Source organism: Lepisosteus oculatus, chromosome 11, assembly GCF_040954835.1.
Source record: "Lepisosteus oculatus isolate fLepOcu1 chromosome 11, fLepOcu1.hap2, whole genome shotgun sequence".
Lineage (NCBI taxonomy): Eukaryota > Metazoa > Chordata > Actinopteri > Semionotiformes > Lepisosteidae > Lepisosteus > Lepisosteus oculatus.
The window spans coordinates 41,119,864-41,132,692 of NC_090706.1; the positions used below are offsets into that span (position 1 = coordinate 41,119,864).

A 12,829-nucleotide genomic window follows, 5' to 3' on the forward strand; every position below is an offset into this window, starting at 1 on the left:
GCTGTCGGTGAGCGACAGTCGGCAGTGAGCATCCTCTGTGGCGTTGTGGCGTGGCTGCGGGCGTGTTAACACACGAGCAGAGTCTGTCCCCACTCCCTCGCTCTCCCCCGTGTGCGGTTGCTAGGTTTGTAACTGTGAGCCAGGATGCTGAGTGTAATTTAATGTCAGTGAAATTCAGTGTGAAGTAACTTTCCAAGCTCCCTGCGAATCGAGGAAGAATGTATTCTTTGATCAACACAAATTTTCCTAAGGGCTCCGTCTGATGGAGGATTAAAAAAAAAAAAAGCTCCTGCAGCCCGACTTCTATTCTTTGTGAAGTGATCACACAGCTGTGGTATGGATTCCTGAAGGAGATTCTTCAAACATCGCTGGCTTGTACAGTCTTATCTCTGTTAGGGGTTTCATCCACAACACGGAAAGATAAATGAGGGGAGAGTTAGGAGCTCGGTTTGCCACACTTCAGTGGAATTTGGCCCCTTTTGGGGGGAGTGTGAAGGTGGGAGGTGGAGAGCATGCTGTATAGGAGGTTGCGGCCTCCCTACTGCTCGTGTAAGGAACCTGTTAAGTGTTATGTCTGCTGCGTGTGCTGACAGGGATCTTGATTTAGCTCTCTTTCAGGGTTTTTGTTTTGAGTGCTTTACGTGTGATTCATCGACTGTTCCGAATGGCTGGTGGTTTCTGTCCAAACATGTGGCAGGCATCGGAAGCACCGCCTGACCGTGGGAGCAGACTGATTTTAAAAGGTGTAAAAAAACTTTTTTTTCCGGTTTCGGTGAATGCCTTGCACCTAGACCCACTGCACCTGTGTGTCACATATCGGCTTGTGTGTTAAAGCACTCCATTCAAGCAGTGACCCATGTGGCCTTTAAAGGAGTAGGAAGCTGATGTGGAAATGCGGTGGAGGAAGATAATCCAGCTTCTACCTCACTATGACAAGAGAGCAAATGGAGCTCTGTGTGCGTTGGGGTGGAGGGGGCGGAGCTCTGTGTGCGTTGGGGTGGAGGGGGCGGAGCTCTGTGTGCGTTGGGGTGGAGGGGGCGGAGCTCTGTGTGCGCGTTGGGGTGGAGGGGGCGGAGCTCTGTGTGCGCGTTGGGGTGGAGGGGGCGGAGCTCTGTGTGCGCGTTGGGGTGGAGGGGGCGGAGCTCTGTGTGTGCGTTGGGGTGGAGGGGGCGGAGCTCTGTGTGTGCGTTGGGGTGGAGGGGGCGGAGCTCTGTGTGTGCGTTGGGGTGGAGGGGGCGGAGCTCTGTGTGTGTCTTGGACAGGGTGGGGGGTGGCAGTGAGGGAGCGCTGTCCCCGTAAGAGACGTTTTTGCGCCAGCTGCATCAGACCCTAAATCGGCCCCAGATTAGGGATGAGACAATTCGGGGTCATAAATCACGTGCAGCTCTTTGCTTCCCCTGTCATTGGCAGTGTCCTTGGGCCGCTTGCCCTGAGACCCTGTGATCAGGGACTCGACCCCTTTCACAGGTGGTGCCTTTCCCCCTGTGAAGAGCTCATGAGTTAGTATCGCTCATACCTCCCTGCTCTGCTGGAGGTGTTGTGGAACAATAGTTCAGCTCCGTGGAACAGGTCAGAGTCTAAGAATGCTTGGACTCTACTTGAAAAGCTTAGGGGAATTTCAGGGAGATGAGATCATTAGGAAAAATGGGATTTTCTTCCCCTGTTTGAGACATGTGAGACTGAAGAGCTTCTCTATAGCAGAACCCATGATCTTAAGTGCAAAGCCTGTTTTACAATTTACATCAGTATTATTTTTATTAATTTAAAGCTTATGTTATCTCACTAGCTCGCTCCTCTGCCACTTTGTCGATGTGCCTGCTATGCTCTGATCATCTTTTTCAGATCTCTGTCTGAGACTGCACTGCCTGTCTGGAGCCATCGCTCAGCTGAAGAGTTAGGGTCACGTGTCTCTGTCATCACCTACAGTGTATAGGCCCTGGCACAGTTTGGACTTGTGTTTTAAAGCTTGCCGTCAGGGCAGATTGGTTGGTTGGGAAATTAACATGATACATAAACTACTCCACACTTTCCAAGCAAACAACAAAAGGGAAAAAGTAAACCGATAATTAATTTTAAAGACAAATGGACAAATTGAACAAGCACCCTGAGAGAGTCTGAGCCGATCTGCCAGGAGGAAATAGCAAAAACTGCACCTGGCTGATGAGACCCAGAACAACTCGTGGCTGTCATTGCTGCCAAAGGTCCTTTTCCAAATATTCAGTTTCTTATTTAGTTTTTGCTGACAATTATTGTGATTTATTATCACCCTCATCTGTCTTAATTTGGTGCATTCGGGTTTAGAATAAAATATTAAGTTTTAGTATTTAAGTTTAATTTTAAAGTTTGCATCTCTTTCGTTTTTTCGTCTTTTGCATCATTTGTGATTTCGTAGAACAGGGCGCCACAGGAAGGGTGTGCTGCATGGATGTGCACTGGGGCAGATAGGCGGGATCCTGAGCTTGTTTTTGATGAAGTTGACATTGGAAAGCCCCTGCTGATCAGCATAATGGCAGAGTGGTGGACAGCAGCAGAAACGTATTGGAGAAGGAGTAGGAGTTAAGATTGCTAGTGTTCACAGTGTTTGCTGAGCTGTACACAGAATAGGCAGCCAGATGTTTTCCTGCCTGTTTGAAATGCCTCCATTCCCTCAAAGCAGAGTCTGTGTCAGCAAACAAAGTGGCTTCATAATTATTAAGTGTGTCACCAAGCATTTTATTGCCAAAAAATGTGGATGTCTTCCATTTCCTTTGCCCAAGTTGTATCAAAAATCTAAAAAACAAATACTGCATGAATGAAGGGAGTTAAATGTGGACTTTGTCCCCGCCAGCACCCTCCTGTGAAGCTTCCTTTTGCCTGTCCTTGCCATCACGTTCGGTAAAACTGTCCGTCTGCTCTCAAAACGCTTCTTTGCCTTTTCCAGTTGCTGTGCTGTGAAATGCTGCTGATGTTAAGCATGTTGGGCACAAAACAGTGAAAACGCACTGCAGATGTCTGGAAAATCCCTAGGAATAGAGGAAATTTGGGTCTTGAATGGCTGTTAAAAGATTAAAATTCAGCAGAGATTCATGCCTCAGTTTAGGGGAACTGCAGCCTCAATTTCTCAGACCGGTTATGAAGTCTTGGTAACAAAATAAATTAATTGACGTGTCGCAAAAAAGTAATCAATTTCCGAATTAAGCACAAAATCGTGAACTTTGAGAAACTACTGCATGGTCTCAATGTTGTCGCAAACTGCTGGTCTCGCCATGGGCAAGAGTTCAGGAGAACTGGGACGTGAAGCGGCCCTTCCTGCTCACTAGTCTCTGTAATGAATAACGTACTGAGATGTATAAGCAAATTAGTTGGGGAGGAGGGGGCGGGGCTCTGTGTGCGTTGGGGAGGAGGGGGCGGGGCTCTGTGTGCGTTGGGGAGGAGGGGGCGGGGCTCTGTGTGCGTTGGGGAGGAGGGGGCGGGGCTCTGTGTGCGTTGGGGAGGAGGGGGCGGGGCTCTGTGTGCGTTGGGGAGGAGGGGGCGAAGGACGTATTGTAAACTTGCTAGTATTAATAGCTACATATTTGACTGTTAGGCAAATCAGAGGCAGCATAGGCTGTTCACCTAACTAACATAGCCTAGCAAGGTGATTGGGAGTTGTTAGCTTTATTTCATCTCATGTTATGAAAGAAAAATAAGCTTGGTTTGCCTATTGTTGGTTTCATGATTACAGTGGCTCCAAGAAGCAATTGTGTACATTTGTAAAACGCACATTAGAGTCAGCATGTGAATGTGTACATCTAATTTAGAGCCCACAATAACCTGTCTTGTACACCATGTATTTCTGACAATGCCAGAGGACTTTGCATCTTAAGTCCCTTTAAAGTGACTTCAACGTGTCTTCATCACTTGATGTAAATCACTAAAAGGCACCAGGCATTTTCCACTTGTAAGAGGTGAATCCCACTACCCGGTTTACTTTGTTAATGGAATTTACAGCTAAAAATTCTTTGTTAATCTTATCTGTGAAAGAGAAAGAGGGAGTAGATAAGCTGCAAAACTCCTGAACAGTTTAGCTTCTGAGAAAGGAATGTTTCCTGGCACATAACGCAGATCTATTTGCATTTATCCCTGATTCAATCTCCTTTTCTCCGAAAGCAAAATCTGATTAGAAAGGCCTTCTCCTGGACAGGCACATCATAACAAAGAGTGAGTGTGAAACTGGAGGGCAATAAGGAGAAACACTCAGCTTTTCTTTGAGGCTGAATGTGAGCTTAAGACTTCATTGCTGGAGAGATCTTGGCAACACTCTCTTGTGTGGCTGGGGCTCTTTGCACTTGTCATTGTTTTCAACAAAGCCCAGGACCTGCCTCTGTCAGCAGCCTTGCAGGCTCTGCGGTGTGCTCATCGTGCCAGGGCTGCTGGAAACTACTGTGTCACTTGCCTTTCTCCCTCCCTCCCAGGTCGCAACAGGGAAAGGTCAGAGGTTCCCATTTTTAAGCTGATCATTGCGTGCGTTCGTCCTACTGTCTGTGATTAATGTCTCTGTCTCCTAAATGTTACAATGTTAGACAATTCTCTTCTTGTGTGATGGCTTCTTGTGGGTTTAAATCTGACTTTTTTGTCTTGATTGACAAAATGAGAATATGCAGAATGTTTTTCTTTTTTTCTTCTTCTATTGGTCAGTCCCTTTGTTAGCTTTGCTCATTGCTGCAGCCCTTAAGCAAATAAGAGACACAATACAGGTACTAGCAGCCCTCCCTCCCAGTGGTGAGCACCACCTACAGTAGGTCTGTGATTCTCACCTCCAGTCGTGAAAGTGTAGCTGTCTGACTGAAGGCTTTTAGTCTTTGAACTCCTGGAAGGTTTCAGCTGTGTGTCTGCAGGACCAGGAGTGCGAATCAGTGACGTGACATTGGGGCTCATCTAGACTCAGTGGGGCAGCAATGTAAAATGTATCGGTTAAGCAGTTCCCAAAAGAAGTAAAGCTATGTTTTGGAACAGCTAGAAATACACAGTGTAATTGAAGAAATTTTGAATTGTACGCTTGAAAGGCTTGTAATGTTGTGTTGTGCTTTGATCACAGAGACATTGAAGTTGTCAAGAGTTTAAAAATAAAATAGTTTCTTGCTTGGATGGCGTGACGTGGTCCCAGAGATTAGAAGATTGCACCTCTTTCTCTGTTTGCAGGGGCGTTTGTGTGTAATCTTTCCAAGTTCACCAAATACTGGTCTGAATTACACAGACTAAACGATGAACTTGGACTTCCCCAAGCCACAGTTCTCATTGAAAATCTTTTCCCAGGCACTGAAATCCACATTCCTTTCAGCTCTTTGTCTGGATCGTCTATTCTGCGCCTGAATCTCATTCTGAGGAGTTATCCTTTATGTGGAGTGCATTTTTCTTGCGTCCTTCCTTCATAAAGCGATTATTCAACATTTTTTCCTTTGTGAGTGTTAATTGGAACGAGTTTGCTGAGTGTGGGTTTGTCAGAATTCAGCAGAATTCAATGACTCTCTTCTGTGAGCCACAGTGCCCATTGTTGAGCAGGCGTCTGCTGGCGCTGGCGGGACTCAGGCTGGGCCTGGGCACCCGGGCCACTTCCGGGTTTCTGTGGCCTGACGTGACAGAGAGCTTCAGCCAGGGTCATGCCACATCCAGAGACCCCCGGCCCCCACAGTGGCCGGCGATGAAGTGGATGGGGGTGGACGAGGGGCAGTCGTGCTGTGTGCCCGTCCGTCAGCGTGGCTCCCTCTCGCGTCTTTCCGAGGGCAACGGCTCCCCGGGACGGTTTCGCGCCTCCCTGCGAGGTCTCTAGGACGCCTGTTGGAGCCCATCGGCTGCGGTCCAGGAGGGGACGGTAAAGCGGTGACCGGGCCCAGTATTCCTGCAGTCGGGACGGGCCGGATGGCCTCCCACGTCAGGGCAAGATCCTCGCAGGGTGACCCTCCCCGTGTGGGGATTTGTAAAGAGGTCTCCGTTTTCCTCTGTAGTGGGAACAGCTGGTTGTGCTCAAAACGGAGCTGAAAGTTCCTTAGTTTTAGCGGTGATCGTTGATACTCCTCATACCTTTATTTGCCAATCAATAAACTACATTTACATGGCCGTTTTAAATTAAAATTGTGGCTTCATTACTTGTAATTTTAGTAGAAATAATTATGTTCTCTTGGAAAATATTTAATTTTCAAATGACCCCATTCGATCTCATCTTACCATCCTAATAATAATTGGACGATAATTGAGTTAAATCTTTCTCGTTTAGGAATGCTTTCTCCCCTATCCTCCAGGAAGTAGTCCTGGCATGAAATGAACTCAGGATTCGATTCTGGTCTTTTCTGATGTATTATTCCTTACAGATCTTTGCCTTCCCTCATCCTGTGGCCTGTTGTCAGTATCTTTCTTAGTTCTGCCTGTCTGAAGCTAGGTCTTCTTTTATTACCTCTGAAGTAAGACATTACTTCACCTTTACTATCACAGTAAAACTGTTACTTTGGATCATACCGATAAAATATTTTTACAGTTTTTTAAGCCTTGTTGAGATATTTGTTGTGGTGTTTTTAAAGACCTCTGTAAAGTGCTGTATATTTTCATTTTGCTTTGCATGAATTTAGTCTCTGTGTCTTGAGCAGGATTAATTTCCTTAAGATATATCTTGCTGTCCTTTCTTTACTGATTGCGTATCTGTCTCCTGCCGTCATAGTCTGCTCTCCTGAGTCCGTGAACCTTTGAAGCATTTTCTACCCCATGGCTCTTGCTGCAGAAGCATTGCTTCCTCTGCTGCCCATGACTAGCCCAGGTAATGACCAGGTAGTAGGCAGGTAATAACAGGTGCAGAGTTTCATGGCCTGGAGGCACTGAGGTGTGAATGATCAGGAATCTTCTTACAGTTCCAGGACCTGCTGAATTTCTTTTATGGGAAAACTGGAACTGGAGAACCCCAGCAGGCTTTTATCCCCTGTCCTGGGTGAGAAGGAATCCCAGGAATGACGGGGGCTGCACCTTTCTATTTCAGGCTCTTCCAGCTTCCCTCAAGGACGGCTGTGGAGCACAGTGGGGTCCCCCGCGCGCTGGTCTGCGCGCCCCCTCCAAGTGTTTAGTTAACCCCGGGGTCAAGTTGGAGAAGCTGATTTCCTTTTTCTGCATGGTGGTGTTTTTAACATGATGTGTCTCGCGCATGCACCTCAGCCCAGCCCAGCTCAGCTCAGCTCAGCCCAGCCCAGCCCAGCTCAGCCCAGCTCAGCCCAGCTCAGCCCAGCTCAGCCCAGCCCAGCCCAGCCCAGCTCAGCCCAGCTCAGCCCAGCCCAGCCCAGCTCTCCTCGTCTCTGGTGCATGCTCTCGCCCCGGAGAGGAAGTGGAAGGCGGGTGAGGGCTGAGCAGTTATATTCTGCACACACCCAGTCACCCTCGTTGTCCGATGGTGAGCAACCGCGGGATCTGAAAGAGCTCATTGTGGTCTCTGGCTGGCCTTTCCAGTTGCCCACGCAGGGAGGGTGAGCTGCACAATGCGGGGAACTTGACCTGTGGGGACAGCCGTGCCAGTTTTGAGCCGGGCGCAGTGGCTGCCTGAAGGATTCTGCTCGCCCCGTGGCTCCGGCGAGCGGCAGGGCGCTGGGCGCTGCCCGTCTCCGCCCGGCCGGTGGCTGCTCCCGGCACGCTCACCTCTTTCTCGTCATCCTGGCTATCTGCTCTGCTCCCGGTTATTTAAGCAGATCGCAGCTCCGTGCTTCCCGGTCACAGATTTCCAGTGGTTCGGGGCCTCTGCAGGAAACAATGGTCTGATTGTCGGGAGTAAATTGTGTCCCGGAGTCTCCCTGTTCTTTTTCTATTCATCGCAGGAGGCAAGACTTCTGAGCTGCAGGAATTCGGACCTGAACACTCCTGCTTTGTTCTCCGTGGAGCGTGTGCTGTAATCTCTTGTCAGATAAATATAACCACTTAGGAATGTGTTTTGAGAAATATTCCCTTCGTTACACCATTGATAGCTATCTTGTTGACTTTCGGCTAGGCACAATATTCTCCTGCTTTTAAACTTCTTTTGAAAGCCTACTTCAGGTTTTCAAGATAACGTTAGCTTATGCTCAGCTGCTGTCTGCAGTTTCAGTGTGTTCAGGGCATGGTCCTCTCCCACACACAGCAGGCTGGGATCAGTTGTTCTGAAGTGTCGGCCACAGTTCGAGCTCCGCAGTGGTGTTACCTCAGTGAGCTCGGGCAGATGAAGTGCAAAACACAGGTCTGGGACTGTCTCACAGCTGTCTGAACCTTTTAATTTCAAAGGGTTTGATTGCTGTGTAGTAGATGGGCTAAAATGTCTAAAGGCAGACAGATTGCAAAATTCTTCAAGTTAAATTATTCTACCATGACATTTTCTGCCTTTCAAGTAATATATCCACAAGCAGTTTATCGGATGTGCCGCATTCTGCCATAAATAAAATGCTGCAATGTATGCAAGAAAGTCAGTACTGTTGCTTGCTTTTTGCACTTGAAACGTCCTCATCTGAGCAAGCTTTAAGCTAATCCTGATTTGTGTTGGGTTTTTGATCAGCTTTGCAGTTTGCCAGAAGAAGAGGTTGTTTAAAAAATAATGAGATCATCCAAAATGGCCACGATGCTACATGAGTCATGACTAAATGATTAATTCAAACTCACAACTTGTTCAGCAGCCAAATCCGTAATACACATTTCAAAACTCGGATAAGTGTTTAATAAAAAATATTTTCCTCAAAGTAAAGTTGTTCCATGCAAGAGCATGATGTCGCAGAATTAATATCGGTAAAATTGTTTCATGCAAGAGCATGAGTGCAAAATTAATGTCAGAATTTTAGTCTGAACAGCAGAATGAAGTAGCCAGCACTTTCTGGGATTATCTCCCTAATGATGGCAAATAAAGGCGATAGGCTTTAAGATTTTTTAAAGAGATTTTAGCATGTTAGTGCAGTATGTAGCATCCCCCAATGTTTCTGAAGTTTTGTCTCCTCCTGGCCTAGCCATTTCACATTCCTGTGGTGTGAGCTCTAGGCCATCGCGCCTGACAGTGGCCTGGGAGTGTTCGTCCTTCCGAAGGGGCTGGCAGGGCTGTGACTCAGAGGCAGCACAGGGCTGCTAGAATACTAATAACTTTTCCATTAAATCACTTCCCTATTAAATGAAAACCACTGGAAGTGTAGGAGGCAGTCTAGGAGTGTGATCCTCTGCTGTTGATTAGTTACCTCACTAGCGGAGCAGAGCAGCTGGCAGGATCCTACAATCCGTTAAGAGCTACAGCATTAATTACCCTTCCTGACAAGGGCCTGACATCAGCTCAGAAGGGCCCTTCTCAATAAACAAGAAATGGGAGGGATGGAGGGGATTTTCAGATTGTTTTTGGAACAAACGGGATTTTAAAATGTGAAGCTTTGATTGCTGGAGTGCAGCCATGATGTGGAGATGTTTAGTGCCTTCTGTTTCAGACTTGGTATGAGAGGGTTCAGGTGGGGAGCTGGAACAAGTAATGGGCTTATTCCAGGCTGAAAAGAGAAGAATGGGAGCACAACGTTTCGGCTGTGGAGCCGTCTTCGGGTGTCAGCAATTTCTTTCTTCTCTTTTCAGCAGGGAATAAACCTACTACTTGGTATGAGAGATGCAAGGAAAGCAAAAATGGCCTGTGTTTAGCAGGTCCCACGTCAAAACTGAAATCCTGCCTTAAAGCGATCCAACTTGCCTAGCTCTAATTTGGCAGTGATTCCTGTTTCTTTAGTTTTCCTGAGAGGTGACGTTTAAGTAGACAAGTCAATGCAAGAACCAAATGTTTGTCATCCTGTAACAGGAACCACAACACACAGCATAACTGCCCTGCAGGGTAACAGCACTTGATTACAAAGCTGGCCACATTGCGTTTCCTGATTGTACTGCTCTTGAGTTAACAGCAGTTCTGAGGCAACATCATCATCAATTGCGGCTTGGGAATCTGAATGGGTTTCAGCCGCAGGTGTGTGATGCTCAGTCAGTCATGTATCACTGTTAGGTGATCACTGCTGGATTTCACAGAGCTCTCCAGGAAAGTGGCGGCATTCTTCCCCGCTGAACCAATCCTCGCATCTGGGCCGCGTTTCCTCATTCTTAATCATAGTCAAACTATTTGCTGCTTAAGATAGTACGGAGAGATGATGCTGTGCGTCTGCTGTGACGATCTGGAGTCAGAGACGGAAACAGAAAGTCGAATTAGCTGTTGTAAAGCGAAACAGTGAAATTCCCACAGCCAGTCTGCTCATGCCTGTACAAACAAATACATTCGTATAGAAAACTAAAAACAAAGCGCAGATTATTGTGAAGGTGAAAGTATTTGACTGCCTTCTAGGTCCTAGCTGCGTAACTGTACTCTGTTTTCATTTTTTACAAACCCACTAGACGTTAGTTCTGCAAGTAAGGAACTGGGCTCTAAATTCCCACCAGTATAGAAGGAGCCACAATGAGCTCTGGAACCTGCATGCCCTGCTGTCCTGTGTGCTCAGCAAGCATGGTTTTGTTAATCTAGAATTCAGAAGCAAAAAAATAATGTAGTTATGTGATTTCTAAGTATCAATCAGTGATGGGTTCTTTTGGAGTTGGGTGCTGTTATTACAAGTCCTGCTTAGGAGAGAGTGAGGACTTTTATCAGTGTCAGATAGACTTCTGCGGTCTCTTGAAAAGAAAGACGTCTTTATACATTGTGAGCAAAGCTGTAGCGTTTTAACGTTTTCAGAATTTTCCGTTGTATTCTTCAAGTGGGGCATCATGCAGCAGCACTGTGGGTCTGGACTGTTGCACCCCCAGCTGTATGAGCGGGAGCATGTGTAAGTCACCGTGGATACAAGTGTCCTCCCAGACCATGAGTGATTCTCCCGTCTTCCTGTGCTGAGACTTGTGTGCCGGGCTCATGCCTGTTCTCGGTTCCTTCCAGGTTTATCCTGCAGTCCAAGGATGCGATCCACAACCAGCTGCAGGAGAAGAGGAGGAACGCGGAGGAGAAGATCAAGGAGCTTGAGGTGAGATGAGTGAACCCCTCCTCTCCCCTGTGCTGAAAATCCCTTAAAGGGGGAACTTCAGTCTCAATTTCTTAGACAGGTTATTAAATCTGGGTAACAAAATAAATTAATTGACAAAATTTGACAATTAAGCACAGAATCCTGATCCGTATGGTCACCTCGTGGTCGCGAAGCCCAGGTCTCGCCACGGGGGAGAGTTCATGAGCACTGTGTCGTGCAGCGGCCCATCCTGCTCACTAGTCTCCGTGATGACTAATGGAACGAGATGTACGAGCGAATAAGTACAGGTTGTGCGGCAGGTATTTCACCACAGAAATGTTCCCGTGTGATCTGCATGCAGAGTTCACAAGTTGCATTTGGCGGCAAAACCGTCTCCCAGTTGAGAGTGAGATTTCTGTGGGATTAAAGGAGATGTCTTCACAAGCCTGCTTGTTTATGATGTCATGGGACCACTTCACCTCACAGGAAGTTTTGTTGCCTTGATCTGAATCGCAGAATATGGCGCTGCGGAGACCTGGCATTTTGTCTATTTTGTGATGTACACAGTAATATGTAAAACTTCCAGTTTCTATTTTACTTTCATTGTTGTTTGAAAAGCGTCATCAAAGCCGATTCCTTCTAACACCAAAATATCGCACAACGTTGCAGTTCCCCTTTACAGAACAGATTGCTGTGATCCAGAGTTTCGCACTGCAATGAATTCGGTTTCTAAGAATGCTTATTATTTACAGAGGAGACCAACAGGTCTGTATGCCTAGTTATGATTCTATGCTGTGATGTGCGTGCGTGCGTGCGTGCGTGCGTGCGTGCGTGCGTGCGTGCGTGCGTGCGTGCGTGCGTGCGTGTGTGCTTTCGTATGGAGGACTCTAGTTAACACACACACAGCTGTTTCGAGCTCAGCAAAGACATTTGGGGATGTAAGAGAGGCAGTGGATGGGCATTTCAGACAGAAAATGAGACATTTTACACAAATAGGTGTGGGAGTTTGGAACAAACTGCTGGCCCTGCTGCGAGAGTTGGTTCTCTGGAATCGGTCAGAATGAAGAGGTGACGAGCACCTGTTATCCCCAGCCTCTCTGTTTCTAGCGCTTACAGTACACACTTCAGTTCTCACGATGGAGAACACTGCTGCATGCAGTGGCCTTGAACGTTAGCATCAGCAGATTTTCGACTGGGAAGAGTCTGTTGATCTTCAAGAAATAGAATGCTATTTCCGGTCGCATTGCAGCCATGAGAAAAACAGAGGAATTTAGGGCCTGGCTACATGTTTGATTTCAAGCCAAGCATTCTAAAGCATATTTTGAACATTTTTTTCAAATGATATAATTTTTTCTTCTCTTAGCAAGTGCGCGCTTTCTTCCCCAGGAGCAGTCGCTTCGAGTGTGGGTGTCCTGAAAGAAATGTCTCCGAGCGAAATCTGGACCCAGTTGGTCTGAGACTGTTAGACATGATGCTGATTCATTTCCACTTGTTTTCCTTTCGGATTCTGTCATGGTCCGAAAACAAAGTAAGAAAAGTAACAAATAATAGAAGGTAATAAATAATTAATGCTTAGTATTCTAAAGATAAAAACATATGACCCTAACAAGTATTATTATCTTAAATCGAGTTTAAGTTTGTATACTTAAAACAACAGTAAAATAAACCAGAAATAGCACAAATTTAGTTTCCAATTCAGTTCTTCCTCTGGATTAGCATGCCATCACACTCTCCTTTAAAAGACCTGGCTACGGGTTATAGATCTTTATGTGTCCGTAGCTGATTAAGTAGTTTGTTAAGGAGATTTTTAACATTAAAGTGCAGTACAGTAACAGAATACAGTATATGCTATAAGAGCAACATCGTGGACTCCCAAGTAT

General features: G+C 46.6%; 1 protein-coding gene across 1 annotated transcript in view; it reads left to right on the forward strand.

Annotated features, from left to right (window-relative positions):
* The window catches only part of pfdn1 (prefoldin subunit 1), a 54,430-nt gene that overhangs the window by 6,630 nt on the left and 34,971 nt on the right, over positions 1–12,829 (forward strand). Inside the window, exon 3 of the mRNA XM_006631954.3 lies at positions 10,886–10,970. Coding sequence (XP_006632017.1) covers positions 10,886–10,970 — 85 coding nt within the window. The remainder of the gene's footprint in view (positions 1–10,885; positions 10,971–12,829) is intronic.